At 43.0% G+C, this 20590-nt stretch overlaps 1 protein-coding gene across 2 annotated transcripts in view; it reads left to right on the top strand.

Moving 5' to 3' along the window:
• Prom1 (prominin 1) overlaps positions 1–20590 on the top strand; it is a 97990-nt gene that overhangs the window by 4632 nt on the left and 72768 nt on the right. For both annotated transcript variants that reach the window (XM_028765187.1, XM_028765188.1), the window contains exon 2: positions 1955–2326. In XM_028765187.1, coding sequence (XP_028621020.1) covers positions 2038–2326 — 289 coding nt within the window. In that variant the 5' untranslated portion in view covers positions 1955–2037. The remainder of the gene's footprint in view (positions 1–1954; positions 2327–20590) is intronic.

Below are 20590 nucleotides of genomic sequence, written 5' to 3'. Positions count from 1 at the left end.
GGGAGCCCTTGGGAGCCATCATCAGGGTCATAGGGCACACTGTGGCTGTGTCGGAGCTTGATCCCAGGAACCACCTGGAGATCTAAGGCAGCTGGTAAGTTGCTGGAGAAAGACTTCAGAGACATTCTATTTTAACTCTGTACAGAAGTAATCAGTGCAAGATGGTAGCTATAGAAGGAAGCAAGACTTCTTCATCCAGACTGCTCAAGGAAGCTAGTTTTAATGTGCACTTGCTTTAAACTTTGATAGTGTGTCTTGTCCTGCATTTTATGCTCTCATCTTCCTGAGCTTCTCTCAGTCGGATCTGACTTGAAATATAGGGAGTTCTTGATTGTCCCAGTGTTCCCTTCCCAGTGAACTTTGTACTTACCCTGAAAGTTAGTATATATCTAGGGCAAAACATAAAAACCTATCTTCTAGACCAAGACACTTCCGACTCCTTTACCCAAGAACTTTTTAATGCAAATCTGGAAACCTAGGTACACATATCAAATGCTTACTGATAGTAGATGATAATTTTGTTTTAAAACAAATTTTATCATCTATACAATTTACCATTTACTTAAAGCAAATTTGCATGCCAATGCAGTGAGAGCGGTTGTTTATTTGTTTAACACAGTACAACCCAAAGATACACTAATATGAAGCAGCATGCTGAGGAAAGGCGGTAAGGAAAATATCAAGGGTCCTTGTTTTCTGTAATTAAACCATCATGTTTCTATGAGAACAGAACTGTATGTGTGTTAGTAAAAACACTGCCCTCCAGAAGGTGCGGCAGTCTGGAATCTGAACTAAGGCACTTCTGGCAGTGGTCATTCGTGTTTCATGGCATGAGGGAAGGCATCTTCAGAGCAAAGCTTGTGTGTTGTGTGTTCAGAACCAAGGCTGCAGTGAAGTCTCCTCACAAGACACTGGTGGGCTGTGCATGCTAGATCTAGTACAACTAGGTTGCTGGCTGATGTATTTACACTCGAGAATTGGTGTTAAGAAGTCAGGTGTTTGGGATTCTTTCTTTCATATACTTATCTGCTAAGTAGAGATGCTTTCTGTTAGAATAGAAAGAAACCACATTCCTCTCATCACTGCTATTCCCCCTGCCTCCCCAGACATGACAGTGGTGACCATCATTAGGATTCTTGTTTCTTACCATCTCTTCAAGGGTGGACAGGAAGCCTCTTTTGGCCCTGCCTCTCACTTCCTGGGTGCCTAGTCATTGGAGACTGTGTCTTGGAATGGAAGTGTCCCATAGGATGACCTGATGAGCTTATTAGAAAAGCTGATTTTAATTTCTATTTGTTCATGACCTTGAGGTCATGCCCTTCAGGCTTAGGTTAGATGGAATGATGGATGCTGGAATATGATCTGTTTGCCAACAGGCTGTACGGAAACAGCACCTTCAGTGTAAGAAGGGCAACAAAAATTCAGACAAGCTAAGCACTATTCCGTGGCTGGGGCCTCTGCAGCACCAGCCGGAGCTTGGGAGGGTTAGCTAAAGCATCAGAGCCCTGCTGTTCTGGTTAGGGCTTGGACTCTAAGGGAAAATACTGAGTTGAAATTCTGGCCATACTGCGACTGCCTGGTAACTTGTGCAGGTTACTAAAATTCTTTCTCCACATGTTCCGTCATCTAGAAAGTGGGATTATGGCTTAAAAGCATTTAGGATGTACCTGGAATACAGTGACTTTTTGATGAACGTCTGTTTCCAAGAATAAACAGCTTCTTGAACTGTGCCTGGTGTTTCTCGACCCCAGAAAGGACTGTCTTCGAATCATCCTATCTTGGAGGAAGGAGCCTCCTCCTAGTCCCTACCTGTAGCTCTGGAGCAGGCTGTGTGCTTGGTTTCCACCTAGTTAGGCCTAAGTGTTTAATTCTAAACCTTGTCACTTCCTCTGGGGTGGGCTCCTGGGGTAATTGGTTGTCTCTGAGTAACCCGTGTTCTTTCTCTCCCTACCAGGGATGGTACCTTGAGTGAATGACCTCCTTGGAGACCATTCGTCTGTTTCCCTTGTTACCAGCCAGGAGGCAGAAGATTCCAACATGTCCAGGAAAGGCCCATTTCCCTTGAGTTTCCAGAAAGTACCTCATGCTTGGGAGATCAGGCCAACTATGGCTCTTAAATTCAGTGTCCTGCTGTTACTGGGGCTGTGTGGAAAGATCTCTTCAGGAAGTCAGCCTGCATTCGACAACACTCCTGGGGCTTTGAATTATGAATTGCCTACCACAGAATATGAGACCCAAGACACCTTCAATGCTGGGATTGTTGGCCCTCTCTACCAAATGGTTCACATCTTCCTCAATGTGGTCCAGCCGAATGACTTTCCTGTAGGTGAGTGTTGACCGTGGGGAGGATTGATTTGCCTCTCTTGGTTTCTTAATGATCATGCCAACTATACGGAAGATAGTCAGCACTGTACAGTATAAGGTTCAGAAGCAATGACTATACAGGGGCAGAAAATATTTATATAGCATTTACAAAGATGTGTGTGTGTGTGTGTGTGTGTTTAAACCGGGTGAGAAACAAAATTGAATTTTTCTACCTGGTTGCTTTTATCCATTTTATCTTGCTTTGTTTGGCCTAGAGCAATGCATTGTTTCAAATTGTGCATGGACATGCATTCATGTGTATACCCACGAGAGAGAGCAAAACTTAGAGTAAAAATGCAAGTTCTTTGTCATGAAATGAGAGGTTAATGATCACCTGGCTGTTGTTGGTTGTGTCACTTAAGAATTTACCTCTTCTCCACCCACCACCAAAAAGCAACTTTGACACTTCTTAGAGCAAGGACAGACGTGTCCAGACTTGGTTCCATGATTAATTGTTCCAGTACCAAGAGATTAGTGTGAGAAAGGGAGGTTTGGTCATTCACAGGTAGAGGGCATTTTGTGGTCAGGGCTTTTGTTCTCTGTACACAATACTGATGCTTCTTTGACTCTGTAACTTTTTAACCTGGAAGCGCCCTGGTGTGTGTGATCACTGGAACAGTCCTGGGAAGAGGACAATAGCCCATGTGAAGAATCTGCCGTGTGGCCTGCCTTTTAGATGAACTTAAGTTGTACCTCCTCCTAAGCTTGTCTTTAAACTACAGAGATTTGAATACTAGCATTGGTTATACAATTGGTGGCAGTCCAAAAGATGAATGTGGAAGACATTAAAATAAGGAGAGCTTAGATGGTCTGGGCTAATGTCTTAAGAGGGGTGTGTTTGTGTGTGAGTGTATGTGTGTGGCAAGGGTTATTGAACCTCACTATTTGTTTACATTATGGGGCTATGTTGTTGTTGTTTTTAGTACATTTTTAATTTATCTTTATTTTATGTGCCTTGGTGATTTTCCTGTGTATGTGTTTGCCGTGTGAGGGTGCCAGATCCTGTGGAACTGGAGTTCCAGACCGTCGTAAGCCACCGTGTAGTTGCTGGAAATTGAACCTGGGTTCTCTGGAAGAGCAGCCAGTGCTCTTGACCATCTTTCCAGTCCTGACTGGTTAAGTTTTAAATAGCACTTGCCGCAACCAAGAATGAGAAATTGCCTAGGTCAGGTTGGCTTGTGGGCATGGGCATGTTTGTGGGGGAAATGGTCTTGACTGCTTTAATTGAGGTGGGATGGAAGATCCCTCCCCCCAAGGTGGAAGGTGGACAGATGGCCTTGTAGGCTAGGGAAGAAAGGAAGAAGTAGTAAGCAGGCATGGATGTGTGTTCATTTCCTCTGCTCTTGACTGTGAATGACATGTGACTGGATGCTTGGCATCCTGCCCTGACTTACCTCAAATGCTGGACTATATGTAACCTGAGATTGCAAGCTACATAAACCCTTTCCACCCCATGATGCTTTTTGTCAGGATGTGTTACCGCAGCAGCAGAAATGAAATGAGAACAGGAGCCTTTATAATTTCATTAAAATGAACGTTTATTGACATTTTTATTGTCTGTTTTAGATTAGTCTGAAACAGTCTGAAGTACTCTTATCAGGTCGCTGTTTAAATTTCAGTTCTAAGAAATAAGTCAGTCTGGGCCTTTGATGTCACTGAAGATGATCTTAAATTAAACATTGTTTCTGTCACTGCTTAGAAGAATAAAGTTGGGAATCCAAATGATGAAAAGAGAAAACAGGAGGTGTTAGTTGTTAGTGTTGATTGCATATTATCCATTTGGAATAGCTGTCTTGTTTTTTATAGACTTACTATGGATGTTACTATAGAAACAGGTAACTACTATTATTCCTAGTCATTTTCTATTGTTGCTTTATTTTATTTTAGAGATGGGGTTTCTCCGAGTAGCCTTGGCTATCCTGGATCTTGCTCTGTAGATCAGGCTGGCTTCAAACTCATAGAGATCCTCCCACCTCTGCCTCTTGAGTGCTGGGATTAAAGGTGTGTGCCACCACTGCCTGGCTCCTGACCATTTTAAAATTTGTATTTGTGTGTGTCTCTCGTGTATGTGTATGCACATTTGCATATGGGTGAAATGGCATGTGTGTAAAAGGCAGAGGCTGATGTGTTGGATATCTGTTACTGCGGTCCATCAGTTATCAACATACCTGTCTTGTTCATGGGTGCTGGCACCCTAGTTTCAGGTCCCATGCTTGTGGGCAGATATTTTCCAACTGAACCACCATCTCCTTAGTCCCTAATTATCATTTTAAGTAATGTTGTATGTACAAAGCTTAGAATTCAGTTGTTTCAGAAGAGTTGAAGCTGTCCATGTTTCAGTTTAAGGCATATTCTACAATTAGCAAATCTTGCAATCTCTTTCCATGTACTCTTCTATGTAGCTCGCTCTAGATTTCATAGGAAGGCTGTTTGTATTTTATTTTGTTTTTATTTTGTGTTCAATTTATTTGTTTTATGTGTTCTCTATCTACATGTACACCTACATGCCAGAAGAGGGCATTAGAACTCATTATAGATGGTTGTAAGACACCAAGTCGTTGCTGGGAGTTGAACTCAGGACCTCTGGAAGAACAACTGGTGCTCTTAACCGCTGAGCCATCCCTCCAGCCCTACTCTTTGTCCTTGTAGAGCAATGCATTTTCCAAGCCTTCATTTCAGTGACCCGACTAACTGAGGATATATCTGAAGGGTTTGAACTCCGCAGAAACATTGCTAGCTTAGAAAAGAGCTGTCTGGAGAGTGTGTAAACCTGAACCTCCTGAGAGTGTTAGCTTAGCTTGTAGCTTAGGCTCATCATAGTGAAATGAGATATGACCCTGAGTTGCAGCAGCAGATAAAAGCAGAACAGTTTTTCCTCTGAGGGAAAGATTGCTAGAGTATCTCCAGAGCCTAAGAATTTGACAGTTGACACCTCAGGGTTTCAATTTTTTTACTCCCATCCATTTCTTTTCTATTGTTTTACCCAATTACTAGATTACATCCATACTAGTCTTCAAGTGTCCATAAGTGCTCTGTATCACCTAGGACATGAACAAGCAGTCATGACTTTTGTTTGGGGCGCTTACACCTCATAGGCACCAAATCACGGGGAAATAGCCTTAGAATATTAACTCAAACAAAAAAATTGAGACAAGTATACTATGTTGATAGTGTTCTGGTTTGACACAGCTAGACACAGCTAGAGTTATCTGTAGGTAGGAAACCTCAGTCAAGGAAATTATAGCCTCTGTAAGATCCAGCTGTAAGGCATTTTCTTTCTTTCTTTCTTCCTTTCTCTCTCTCTCTCTCTCTCTCTCTCTCTCTCTCTCTCTCTCTCTTTCTTTCTTTCTTTCAGATTTATTTATTTTATATATGTGAGTATACTGTTGCTGTCTTCAGACACACCCCACAAGAGGGCATCAGATCTCAGTACAGATGGTTGTGAGCCACCATGTAGTTGCTAGGAATTGAACTCAGGACCCCTGGAAGAGCAGATGGTGTTCTTAACCACTAAGCCATCTCTCTAGCCCCAGGCATTTTCTTAGTTGGTGATTGACTGGAGAGGGCTCAGCCCATTGTGAGTGGCCCCACCCCTGGGCTGGTAGTCCTGGGTTCTATAAGAAAATAGGCTGAGCAAGCCATGAGGATCAAGCCAATAAGCAGAACCCATCCATGATCTCTGAATCAACTCCTGCCTTTAAGGTCCTGCCCTGTTTGGATTCCTGGCCTGACTTCCCTCCATGATGGACTATGATGTGGAAGGGTAAGGCAAATAAACCCTTGCCTCCACAACTTTGCATTTGGTCACAGTGTTTCACTGCAGCAGTAGAAACCCTAACTAAGACAGATGGAACTATCCACAGGGTCTGTTCTTCTGCTTGAAAGTAGAGGGTCTTTAAATGAAGAGTTTAGTGTATACTGAGGATTGGTAAAGGAAGGAATGACATCAAAGCCTGGGTTCTCTCTGTCTTGTGTTCCACCAACATAGTTGACAGAGTTTATCATTCATTCTTGTGGGAAGCCCATGTTACATCCTGAAGAGGGCTGAGATGGAATGGCCTTGATAGAATGGGACTTGAGACATAGTTTGACTTCTTGGACAAAAGAGAAGAGATATGAATTGATCAAGACGATGGGTAACTGAGCCATGGTGCAATGTGTTCTAGAACCTGATGTGGCTATCTCATGAATATCTTCCTGGCTTAGAGTTACTGAGACTGTAAGACTGCATGCTAACCTGAGGCTTACTGAGAAGAGAGCCTCTTTGGGATGACACTGTGCTGAAGGCTGGAAATTCTGGAATCAAGGTGGATTCAGATTTGGCCTCAGATAGGCCCTATGACCCTGGTTGTAAACAGCTGTTTTCTTGCTGGGCTCTTGCACGTCCTTTCATGGTTAGGTGCTCAGAGACAGAAACAGACATTCAGACCCGCAGTGATCTCCCTCGGTCTTAGGGTTTCTATTCCTGCACAAAATATCATGACTAAGAAGCAAGTTGGACGAAAGTGTTTATTCTGCTTATACTTCTACACTGTTGTTCATTACCAAAAGAAGTCAGGACTGGAACTCAAGCAGATCAGGAAGCAGGAGCTGATGCAGAGGCCATGGAAGGATGTTACTTACTGGCTTGCTTCCCCTGGCTTGCTCAGCTTGCTTTCTTATAGAACCCAAGACTACCAGCCCAGGGACGGCACCAGCCACAAGGGGCCCTCCCACCTTGATCACTAATTGAGAAAATGCCTTACAGCTGGATCTCATGGAGACATTGCCTCAAGGGAGGCTTCTTTCTTTCTCTGTAATAACTCCAGCTTGTGTCAAGTTGACAAACAAAACCAGTCAGTACATCCTCTCCTGCTTTTTTCACCAGGAAGAAATCTCACCATGGACACACTACATATGTGCTTCACCTAAACCTAGTTATTCCCCAAAGTTCATATCTCCAAATGCCAACATAATGGAGCTCAGCTCATGAATTTGGCAGGAGCAAAGAGAGTGGGTGTCCTATTCCGTGGTCTATTACTGCCAAGAGACACCATAACCAAGGCAACTTTTATAATAAAAGCATTTAATTGGGGCTGACTTATGGTTTTAGAGCTTTAGTCCATTATGATGGCAAGAAGCAAGGAGGCACAAAGGCAGACATGATGATGCTGGAGAAGTAACTGAGAGTTCTATATCCACATCCACAGGCAGCAGGAAGAGAGAGCCACTGGACCTGGCTTGAGCTTTTGAAACTTCAAAGTCCACCCCTAGTGACATACTTCCTCTAACAAGGCCACACCTATCCCAACAAGGTTACATGTCCTAATTCTTCTCAAGCAGGTCCACTCTCTGATGACTAAGCATTCAATATATGAGCTCATTCTTATTTAAACCACCACAGTGGATAAGGCAGGAGTTCATGGAATGCTTGGGCCAAGGTCAACCAGAGTCAAACGTGTGTGAACCAGAGTCGAAGTGGAATTTGGTTTGGGGGTGAATCTGGTTGGTTCTGAATAGGTAGATCACATGAAGGTGGATGCTCCTACAGTGGTCTTGAGGGATAACTATGAACATATCATTTTACACACACACACACACACACACACACACACACACACACACAAAGGGAAAATGGGGGGGAGGTGAATGCATGCAATGAATGCAGCATCCAATTTGTATCCAAAGGACTATGCTTCTATCTTAGCTTTTACGATGTCCTGCAGGGATGATGGAGGCCAAGTCATTAACTTTCAGATCTTTGTTTTCTGTTGATGGAATCTGACTGTAATTATATCCTACTTTAGAACTCTTTATTTGTGAGATGTTGTGTATAAAGCCTATGTTTAAAACCATGGCTGATTGGCACCAGGAAGAATCAATAATTGTGGTTGCTATTAACTTTATTATCTGAGAGGAAAAGTTGGCCAAGTATGATGTTTAAGTTGATGTAGGGAGAGGACATGGAACAAGATGATTCCCTGAGCATCATTAAAATGTTCTTGCTGCTACTCCTTCAAGAACATTCTACACAGAATTTCCCTGTTGGAAGCAGTTCTGTGACTTCGCAATGTCTTAAGTCATGTCTGGTTGGCAGGTGTCCCAGTAGCAGAGTGAGCGCCGAGATCAGAGCAGAAAGCAGAGCAGATCCAGAGGTTACTGCCATTCTCAGTGGTCTTACAGGCTCTTAGGTTTCCTCCGCTTTGTTCTTTACTGGTGACCCCAACAATTAGTCCACAGGGCTGGCCTTGCCACCTGTAAATTCACTGAAATCCTCACAATTTTTGAGGTAGGTGATGGCCATAAGTGGAGTGTCAGCTATGATAATATATCTCTTCGCAGGTTGGGAAACTGAATCAGAAAGAATACATGTTCAAGTTGCTAGAAACAGGCAGACTGAGAGAGATCTTTGTTTCTGGGACTAGTTATTTCTCCAGTAAACCTTGGTTTCCTGTGGGTAATCTCTTTTTTCCTTTTATTTTAATGTGGCTCTCTTAAAATAACCAGGGATTAGACACAACAACAACAAACCAACAATAACAACAAATGAAAAAAACAACAACAGCCAGAATTTAAAAATGAAAGAATTAAAATAACTATGAGCTAACATGAAAAATGATAGCCTTTGTGTGTGACATGTGGGCATTGCAGACTGTCCACTGCAGGTGTTAAATAGTGCTTCTTCCAATTTTATGCCGCAATACGAATTTGTTCTAAAGTAAGACCAGGAACCATTCTGAGGAAGCAAGCGAAGGGGTGGGGTTTGGGTGAGGGGGAAGACATGTCTGCTTTTAGTTTTATGAAATAGTCTAAAATAATTGTTCACTCTGCTTTAGCATATTCTTAAATTAGATTTTAGGATGGTTGACCTATTTTGAAACATATTTCCAGACTAATGTCATTTGCCCCTGGGATCTGGCGCATGTGGGCATGGCGCTGGCGTTGGCCAGGAGGTAGAACTGGAGTATGAGGGTGAGTGAGGCTGGGTTCCCATGAGTTTGAGATCTCCTCAGGACATTAGAATGCAGACACTTCTATCTTGTGCTTAAATAAACTTATTTGCTGAGATGATCAAGAGAGTAGAACATCAGGACAGAAGGTTGCACCATGTCCCTCAGTGAGGCATGAAATGGCCTTGCTATGGAGATTCCATCTCCCTCCCATCAGAACCAGAGACCTTAGCATCTCCTGCCTATTCCTGGTCTGGCCTTTTTGCCCCAAATCTCAACTCCCACAGTCTTGGTTGTATAGAATTTATTCACCCATGTTACAGGCTTCAGATTAGCTTCCTGAAGAGAGCCTGGCAACTTGTTTTCTTCCATCCCCAATTCTAACCCCCTAGGGAAGACAATCAAGGTTGGACCTTCTCAATAAGCATGGCCAGGGTGGTGCTGAGTAGGCCTGGGGCTGCTGTGAGCTATCACTGTCACCACATCAGAGGCAGAGAGAGGAGGTTCCAGGAAAGTTGCTGGCAACAGCCCAACAGGTGTACCTGTAGTAACATCTAGGTACCATTAGATGATAGCACTGAGTGTTCTCACCCAATTCACACAATGTAGTCATTATCCTCTTGTAGATCATGTGACTCAGGTTGGTCCTGGACTTTGCCAAAAGTAAGGTCACAAAAGCAAAAAAAAAAAAAAAGATGTGTCTTGTTCTCTCCTCCCTGTGTCAGTGTCTTTGATGGGCAGCTGTACCTCCTCCTCTCCTTTCTTCCCAGCAACTTTACAGGATTAGAATGGTTGGCCAGTCTGATATAGGTCCTCTTAGGGTTTAATTCTACAGACGCTGAGGCCAGAGCACTGAGTGGACTGCCCAAGTTCTGCAGCTAGCCAAACAGTGGGTTGCAGCTTTTAGGTACACAGGAAAGTGAGATTCAAAAAGCCCAAGAGACAGGGCTGCAATGTCCCTTGTGTTGATGGCCCAAAGAACACTACTGACCATCTTATTTTACATTTACGTGTGTGTGGTATGTGTGCTTGTGTGTGCATGCACATGTGTATGTGTGAGTGTGCATTCGTGTGTGTTTGCGTGTGTGCTTGAGTGTGTATATGAGAGTGCCTGTGTACTTCTTGTGCTTGCATGTGCTTGTGTGTGTGTTTCCTTGTTCATGAGCAAGCACACATGTGCATATGTGTGTGTCATCTTGGATGGGCGATAGGTGTGCCAAAGTATGACAAGCAACCCACTCCTACTGCGTCCGTGTCTCCAGCTTCATAGCATAGTCATTGCGTCCGAACTGCAAGACACATCCTGCCAACTATTGCCTCGTTTCCTAGTGCACAATGTCCCTCTGGTTGAAATGTGATCCTTTCTTTCTTTAGCTTGTAACCAGCAGCAGGAAAAGTCCTTCAAAAGACTCTGAAAGCAGGGCTTCCTGCTCTGTGGGGCCCTGCCCTGGAATGGCTCACGAGTTTCCTCTAGCCCCTGGAGGAAGCAGATTACTGTGAATGTATGGGAGGCACCGAAGCAGCTGCAGGATGGAGCCAGGCTGGTGGGGAACCAGGCTGGGGACTCTAAAGTACAGTCTTCATAAGGCTATACCAGGTCAGAGCTGCCCAGCAGGATGAATGCAGAAAAATCAGGACCCCACTGTGTGGCTGGGGTTTAGATTTAGAAAATCACTCTGAGTGAGGATAAAGAAAGAGCCTGTGCCCTGGATCAGCCTCCTGGCTTTACTAGCTCTGTGATGTTGAACAAGTTACTTAACCTCTCTGTTCCTCTGGAGGATGACTGTTGATCACAGGCTCTACCTTGGAGGTCACAGTTATGTATTAAGTAGATATTTATAAAGCACTTAGAATAACCCTTGATAGTAGCACTCATTGGTGTTTATTTTTTTAGCAAATTATGTAAGAATGTGTATAATCTGTATTGGTTAAACCCAGGTTCTATTACAGAGACAAGAGAAGCAGTTATGTGACCCTCAAATACTGGCTTTGCAGCGTAGTGGTAACAACAGATGGTCACAGTTTGGGGCACTTACACAAGCCCTAAAATATGCTAGGAACAAACTGGAAGCTAAAAGTCCAAAAGTTAAGGTGTAAGCACAGTTTTGCTCCCTCTTCACGCCCTAGGGAAGAATGTTCCTCCCTTCCTCCAGTCTGATGGTGCTAAGTGTCCCTTGGCCTATTCGGGGTCACTGCCAACTGTCTGTCTTCCTCTCTTTAGGGTCCTGCCCCTTTAGGATGCACTCATCTCGGCATACCTAACCCAGATGTAAGACTTCCTACAAATGCCATTTGCAGCTCCTAGGGTTGGGACTCCGACATGTCACTTTAACAGCCTCCACTTAACCTACTGCACCTTTCCCATTCCTCCCCAGTTCTCTGAAAAACCCCTGTGCAGCTCAGAGATGCTCAGTCTCAAGTTCTATTCTTGGAAAGTGAACCAGATTGTAACCCGGTTTGTCTGATTCCAAGCACTCCCATTCCAGTTCTGCAAAGCCTTCCTTCCTGGTGTGAGCCTGATGCAGTTTGCCTGAGAGCACTGGCTGAGAGTGCCTTCTAACAAGCTCACAAGCTGATTACCAGCTCACAAGCTGATTACCGCCTCACCCGACAACTCCAGTCAGCTCCGATACAGGCGGTATGAATGGCGTGCTCGTGGCTGCTCTGGTAGTGGTGGAGAAAGAAGAGGGGGCTCCATAAAGAGACTGGCATTTGAACATAGCTGCCGAGTGTATGGTTGAGTCCCAGAAGCAGGCAGAAGCTAAATGATGCAAACTGAAACACAGACTCAGAAAAGGACCATGAGAGCAGGGAGCGGGGGTGAGGGTGGGGTGGGGGGATGTGGGGCAGGGCTAGGTGTGTAGACAGATAGACCGTAAGGAGTAAGAGATCACTAGGAAAACCTACACTCCTGACCACAGATAGCTACCTGCAGGAGGCCACAGAGATACTCACAGTTGCATTCAGTCTCCGGAGAATTCCTTCTGTGTCTGGAGTAGGGCTAGCTCAGTGTTACTCTAACTTAAGTGTCATCTGGGAGTTTAGTGGAAACAGGAGTTCTTGAGCTGCTCACACACTTCTTACAGTAATCTCTTACTTTTTAAAACACTGAAAAGGGAGGGAGGGAAAGTCAAAGCAAAAATGTGTGCACAGATCAACATGGATCAGCTATCAAGCTGACCTGTGACACATGTCCATAGCAAGGGGAAGACCTGTCTCCCTCAAGACCACACTTGAAACTTGCTTCTTGGTCATGGTCTGGCAAGAATAACTAGCTGGTCTGTCACCTTGCAGTGACAAGGATTAGTTATTATTCCTGGTAGAGTCATCCCAAGTGTAGTCTTGGTTCTGGCTTCTCTCCCAAAATGCGTTATCTATGAGGATGTTGCTGTGTCTAGCTGTAAATATTCTTTCTTCACTGTATACTATTGTACTATGTGTACATATCAGAAGTTGTTAATCCGGCCAACTGAGTTGGCATTTAAGGGTTTCCAGTTGAGTCATGCATTGTACTATTATGAACATTTTTCTACGTCTTTCAGTGGCTTCATACGCAATTCTGTTCATTGTGGACTGAACAGAACAGTTGCTGGATTCTCATCCCCCACCAATAAATACTACCAGTTTTAAAAGAGAAACTGAATCTTAAAAAATATATATATATATATATATATATATATATATATATATTGAGGCCTCCGGATGGTTTATTCTGTGAAGTGCCTGCCCTGCAAGCGTGAGACCTGAGTTCAGATCCTCAGAACTCAGATAAAAAGCAAGGCACATGCTTGTAACCGGAGCACTGGGGATGTGAGAGAAACAGTCAGATTTCTTAACCTCCTCTGCTAAGTCAGTGAGCTTCAGGCTCACAGAGAGACCCTGTCTCAAAAAAAGAAGGGCAAAGCAATCCAGAAATGTCACCAGACGTCAGCCTCTGGCTTTCACATGCACACACTGTGCTTTTGCATGTACACACACTAACAAATATGTCTCAACACACATGAATAAGAATTACTAGGGCACATTTGAGATGTATACAAGAGAAGGGACAGAGTCTAATGGGACCCACCCCTTTCCATCAACCTTCTCCGGGGGTTATCCTTTCCCTAATGCCCCTCCCTTTATTTTGAAACAAATTCTAACCAGTCTATCATCTGATCCTCAGCTGGTTAAATGTAGTAATGCAGAATCTATGAACCAGGTGGCTTGACTGTATTTATAAAGGTCAGATCAAAGTTCACATCTGAGGCAAAACAATTTATAGATGTTTACATAGAGTCAACCCAAAAGTCAGATAACATTTGGTTGTATCTTTTTCAGATGTTCTCCTATAGTGGTTCTGATGGTCCAGATCTTATTAATTCAACCTCTTCTCTAACATGTTTCAACTTTGAGAAGGAATGTGATACTCTGGGAAATTTGTGACTTGAAATTTTCACACATCGCGGCATCTTTCCATGCTTATTCTTATTATAATGTTTTGTAAGTTAAAAATAGTCCCTTTTAATCAAGGGATTTAAAACATCCATTGGCCAGTTGTTTGATATATGGCCAAGACTTAAATTTTGCCTTTATTTTGACTTAATTGAAGTTCCAAAATTAGTGTTTCTGATATAAATCAGGCTCACAATTCATTCTGTATAATTTTAGGTTTCTTTGTTTTGATTTCTTTGAAGTATAGCAAAAGCGAAAACACTTCAGATTAGAGTGCCAGATTTGTAGTTTATTTTTTCCTTTGACATGAAAATTACTGGCCTTTATATTTGATTTATGTGTGTGTGTTTGTGTGTGGTGTGGGGTCTTCGTTATACATGTAAGGCCTGTGCCTTTCCACTGAGCCATGAGTCCCCCCACTGAGCCATGACTCCCCCCACTGAGCCATGACTCCCCACACTGAGCCATGCCCCCACTGAGCCATGCCCCCACTGAGCCATATCACCATCTCTTTGACTTAGTTTTTCAACACTCAGTGTCTTTACATTCATGTTTCTTCATTTCCTGTGAAATTTAGTCATAACACATTCACAACTGTATGTATTATATATGAAAAGGCAGAAAATAGCTTGTTAGCAAACTCAGTGTCATAGGCTGAATTACCTACTCGACTACAATCCATCTTTGGAAGTCCTAACCCCCAGTACCTCAGAAGATAACCTTATTTGCAAATAAGAGTCATTGAGGATGTAATTTATAGTTAAGATGAGACCATACCAGAGGAGGCTGGTGCCAAGGAGGGTTTCTGTGTGTGAGTTGAATGTGAGTCTCTCTCTCTCTCTCTCTCTCTCTCTCTCTCTCTCTCTCTCTCTCTCTCTCTCTCTCTCTCTCTCTGCTTGTGTGTATATGGGTGCTGATATCTGTGAGTGTGTGTGTGAAGGCCAGAGATACATATTGGGTGCCTTTCTCTATCTTTCTCCAGCTTCTCCCACTGAACACAGAGCTTGCTATTTGGGCTAGACTGCTTGGCCAGTGCATCCTCAGGATCCTCCTGTCTCTGCCTCACTGGTGCCAGAGTCGAAGATGAGTGTAGTGCCCAGCTCTGACTTGGATGCTGGGGTTCTCAGGTCTTCATCCTTGCGCTGAGCCATTTGCTTAGCATGTGGTGTTTGTCCTTTCAGAGGAGAAAATCTGGAGACAGACAGACAGGGAAAATGCTGTACCTAGATTTCTGTGTCTTCCCTGACGAACAGGAACAGACCCAGCATTTACAGCTGGTCTTTGCTAGCTCTTGGGGTATAACCATCCTGGCAGGAATGAAGACACTAGACAAATGTATGCCTCTCTCTTTGACCATCAAACTACTGAAAACAAAGAACCTAAAGAAACTGGAATCTCCCCAAGGATCTCAAGACCAGGCAATCTTCTGCTGTATATGTGTCGGGGGCTTCATATCAGCTAGTGTATGCTGCCTGGTTGGTGGCTCAGTGTCTGAGAAATCTCAGGGGTCCAGGTTAATTGAGACTGCTGGTCTTCCTATGGGATTGCCCTCCTCCTCAGCTTCTTCCAGTCTTTTCCTAATTCAACCACAGGAGTTCAACTTGATTCTTATTTCCTTTTTTAAAGATTTATTTATTTATTTATTTAATGTATATGAGTATATGAGTACACTGTAACTGTCTTCAGACACACCAGAAGAGGGCATCAGATCCCATTACAGATGGTTGTGAGCCACCATGTAGTTGCTGGGAATTGAACTCAGGACCTCTAGAAGAGCAGTCAGCACTCTTAACCACTGAGCCATCTCTCCAATCTGATTCTTACTTCTTAATACATACAGCTAAATTGGTTTTGTTTTCCTGAGAGCATTTGAGCTTCATCCTATAGATATTGAAGTATTGTGTGGTATTTTTATTTTTTCTAGTAGTTTATAATTTCTGTTTTGATCATCCTGTTTGCCTAGTGTGACTTGTGCCATTTGAGAGACTTTTATCCTATTAAAAAGTTGTGATGAAGTTGATATGGCCTATTCATCTGAAAATGTTGATGTCTTTAACAGCATGTCCTGGAGTACACACAGGCTTTGTCCTGAGCCGTGAACGATGTGTGGACTCAAATGCCCCTCTTTGGCTTGTCTCTCCCTGCTGTTCTTTGAAATTCTCTGTGACGCTTGTCCCCTTAGGATGTTGTTGAGGCACTTGCTGTGTGTGCTTCAGAAGAAAACAAACCAAGAAAACAAAAGTGGCCTCTTTCCAGTCTTTCTTTTTTTCTTACCCAATTACCCTGAGTAGTTCCAGGTGTCTATTGCTAGGAAACTGGAGAGCAGTGCCTGTCCCCTTTAACCACCAGGGTGAGGCCTTCTTCATGTATTTCTTTTCCAGTTGGTTTACATGGATGGGTGCTCTGGGGTGGGGTAGTGCCTGCCTGCATGGGTAGTTGACACTGGGATCTCAAAGATGATGTGATAGTCTGTTCCTATTTGATTTTTCTCTAGCAAGAATCTATAAATTCCCAATCATGACAGGTATATTAATTGATTCAAAGGCTTTCTTCGTATAGTCTGGGTGTGGGGAGAAGAGGAGGTTGTGTATGCTTTAATATCCTCTTAGGAATTGGCTGACCCAGAAGCTCAGCCTAATGAGATTTGGACATGAGCATCTGGAGGGTAATTGAGGGAGATATGTTGAGGGTGATGTTCCCAGCTTACCGACACTGTCTTGCATTTCTTTAAAGAGCCACCCCAAATACAACTTGTGCATGGAAATAAAGTTGAGCGGAACTGACTGTGTGCTTCTGACACTCAAGCCAAGTCACATTCCTCTGACTTTGGAAGTAGGAGATTCCTGAGTCCATAATACAGCCACAGGGCTGCATGTTCTTGCTGTCGGCTCATTCTCATTGCAGGCTCATTCCTCACATGGAAACTGAAACTGTGTAAGAAGCATGTGTCAGATCGGTCCCTTTCTTTTAGGAAGAACTGTCTCCCAAGCTGAGACTGTCACTCGCCTGGATCACAGCCCAGGTGGACCTTTAATACATGTAACAAAGACAAAGATTATGATGTTATACTATCTGGCATCCCTGCTGTTCCTGAAACTCGCTGACCATTCCCCTGCCTCCGGTGTACCTGTATTTCCTTTTGAATCATTTTGTGGGATGGTTTATTTCTCATTTCCTTCCAATCTTTGTTTGGATGTCATCTCTTCAGACCATCACCCTACTCTCTATTTTTTCTTCATTTTATGCATCCAAATATTTCAGGGGTACCCCTTTCCTTAGGGTTTTATCTTCTGTGGTTTCGGTAACTGATGATCTAAAATTTTTAATTGAAAATTTCAGATATAAACAATTCATAAACTTTCAGATTGTGTGTTGTTCAGCGCAGTGTGATAAAATAAATCTGTGTCTTCCTGATCCATTCTCTCCAGGTCATGAACCATCTCCTTATCCGGAGTATCCATGCTCTGTATGCTGCCTGGTCACTAGCCAACTCTGCTGTCACATTTACTGAAGTGGTGTTGGACAATACTTATGTCAAGTACCCCTTGTTTTCCTAAATAACTCCTGAAACACGAGAGTAGGTACGCTGGTGGCTTTATTGCAGCAAAGTATAATTTATTTCTAGTTATTATTCATCTCTTGCTGTGCCTAATTTATAATTCGATCGCATGTAGTAAAACAAGCAAATAAAAAAAAAACACCAACAAAACTGTATGCAGTATTAGGCATCCACTGGGTGACTTGAAACATGTCTCTTCCCCTCCAAAAAAGGATAATGCCTGTATAGTATTTGTCCATTTCATGTCTCAGAATCAAAGCATCTTACTGGAAGAGCTCAACTGACTTTGTTCATTTAGCTTTAAAGTTCTGTATCCCCAGAGCCTGCAGTGGTATTTATTGAGAGCTGGAATTTATTGAGAACACAGTAAACATATTACTGGATGCTGAGTAAACATTTGCTGGCTATGTGAGTCCTATCCCCAGCCCTGTGCTGGCTTCTGCTGACTTCTAAGTGGCTCCAGCCATTCTCTCCTGGCTTTCTGGACTGTAGTCACTCCTGCCTTTTAGTTTCCAGATCCTGTGCAAACTCCCTCCTGACATTGGGGGCCTTGGCATGAGCCCAGCCTTCTGTCCAAATGTATCTCCTTAGTGGTGGGTATTTTCTTGCAGAGCTGGGGAAGCAGGTAAAATGGGTGGAGGTGGTGGAACTGTAATTTATTCTGAGAGTGGTCAGCTGCTAGATGTTAATTAGGAGAAACAGAGTACCCCAAAGCAGGTTCTCCAGCAGCAAGTGTCTCTCCTCTTAATTGCATTCTTCCAAATCTCAGAGGAAAACCTGGGATCACATGAAAACTGACACACAAGCACACATTTCACTGTAGTTTTACACTAGGGTTGTGCGTGTATTTAAGTTTTCTTTGCCCTTCAGATATTTGCCCCCAGCAGGGTTATTAGTCATGAGATGCCATTTTCAACAGTTTTGAAAGATTTGCAGTTCATCAGAAGGTCTGTAATGCTTCATGCTTCCTCTGAACTGAAGTGTGGTAAGGTGAACTATAAACTGTGTGCACTGATTGTTAAGACATGATTTCTGTTAACAGGTGAGGGGCGGGGGCATTTCTTAGTTCTTAGTTTCCCTTTTTGGGGCTTTGCCTGTAAAAAGGTTATGTTTTCTTTTTAATTTTTCTTTTATTCGTAATTCCACAGCAGCAGTTCTATAGAACTCCTTGGCTCACCTGGTCACTTGGAACTGGCACTAATTAGGCCCTTGGAGTGAGGGAAATTGTCGTTTAGGGCAGGTCATAAACATCCAGTTGCTTTCTTTTACGGAGAACACTAAGGCTCTGGGACAGGAAGCTTGCTTACATAGGACCACACTATCAATATCAGCTCAGGAGAGTGGATCAGGGGTGGGAGGGGTGAGGTGTACCTGTGTGGGTGGGTCATGTTTGCCTCCGGAGGACTAAGCACACAGAGGCAGAGTGTCTTTGATGTCATTCCAAAATGGCATCCTGGTACTTGGGATAGAGTGGAAACTCCTGCTTTGTTGACTACGGAAGCTTGTTGCTAATTTTTTTTTTCCTTGCAGTGTTACTAATCTCAAGCATAGCAGACCTATCTACTTGATTTCTATTTTATAGAAAGTATATGTTCCTATAAGAGATACAGAAACAAGAAAGAAAGGATATATATGATCACCTGTAGATAACTGTGTACGTTTTGGATAGATAACTGTGTACGTTTTGGATAGATAACTGTGTACGTTTTGGACTGCTGTTTCTCAAGCTACTGTGTTGTTGGTTTAAAAAGCTTGAATCGTCATACCATATTCCCAGATAGAATGCAAATCAAGATAGGATGTAGCAAAAAATACAGATATCTAAATCCATCAAGTTTTAAGACATTTACTCACCAGTCTCCCTGTATGTATCTAGAACTGTCTACACTTGGGATTCAATCATTTATTAATTAATTAATTTATTTTTAATTTAATTTTTTTTTGCTTATTCACTTTACATCCCACTCACTGCCTCTGTCCCAGTCATCATCCCCTCCCACAGTCCTTCCCAATAATTTATTGTTGCTATTATTATTATTATTATACATGAAACTTGAAAAAAAAACTTGCATTATTTTTATACATGAAAAAAAATGTTACACATTTCCAGATGTTTCAGCCAGCCTGAAAGCATACACTTGGAGGTGTAAGGAAATCAGGTTTTAACTGATGTTGGATGCTTGGGGTCTTCATGTTCCGTGATGGTCTTCGATTGTGTTTTAAGTATATAAGAAGCTTTTGATTATCCATCCCATCTCCCTTTGTGGCTTAATAAGGAAGCCGGAGGGAAAGAAACAAAATGAGAGAAAACTTAATTTTTAAATATATGCTGTATTTCTAGATTGTTGTTTTCAAGGAAAACACTCCCACTTAGACAAAAGCTAGTTTCCTGGATCTCATTTCCACATCTTGTCTAGGGCATGTGAGTTTTACAGCAGACTTGGCACAGATGCACAGTTCTGGGTTGAGGCTCTGGGATTTATGTGAGAGAGAAAGCATTTTCTTCTGTAAGAAAAGAGCAGTTTCATTGATGGTGAAAACAAGATGTGTCGATGCTGAATAAGTAGTCATTGTAAGACAGGAGATTGTGAAATGCACAACTGGGCAATGAGTTATACACATTCCATGTTAGAGGAGTCACCTGAGCACCTACAAGGGTGCTTCCAGCTATCTGTTGCCCCAGTTCCAGGGATCCAGTGCCTCTGTGTCAGTAAGTGGAGGCATCCACGGGAACACGAATAGTGCACAGACACACTTGCATGTACATTTACATATTCATGCATAATATAAAACAGGACACTTTTAAAATGAGATATGCCAGCACTGGAAGACTTGGAAAACTCAGTGGATCCCTTTTCTGATGAGAGTATAAGTGGTCACAAAGGCTTCTGTGGCATCCTGTAAAGTGAACCAACTGATTGATCATGCATCAGTACATCAAAGCAGGAAAAGTTCATTCACATCCCACATTGAAAACAGACTTAAAAGCCAGGTGGTGGTGGTGGTGGTGATGGTGGTGGTGGTGGTGGTGGTGGTAGTAGTGGTGGTGGTGGTGGCAGCCACGCAGGCCTTTAATGCCAGGAATTGGGAGGCAGAGAGAGGCAGGCAGATCTCTGAGTTCCAGACCAGCCTGGTCTACAGAACAAGTTCCAGGACAGCCAGGGCTACACAGAGAAATACTGCCTCAAAGCTAAAATAAAAAGAACAAAGAAAACAGCCCTAAAGGATGAGCAATTACCCAGTTTGGGTAATATCAAAGAGAACAGCCCAGAGTTACGGAAATGACTGAGAGACTCTTTCATTA

This window comes from Grammomys surdaster, unplaced genomic scaffold, assembly GCF_004785775.1.
Source record: "Grammomys surdaster isolate TR1022 unplaced genomic scaffold, NIH_TR_1.0 150, whole genome shotgun sequence".
Classification (NCBI taxonomy): Eukaryota; Metazoa; Chordata; class Mammalia; order Rodentia; family Muridae; genus Grammomys; species Grammomys surdaster.
Note: the sequence above shows the minus strand (reverse complement) of the source record. Positions and strands in the feature narration are given on the sequence as shown.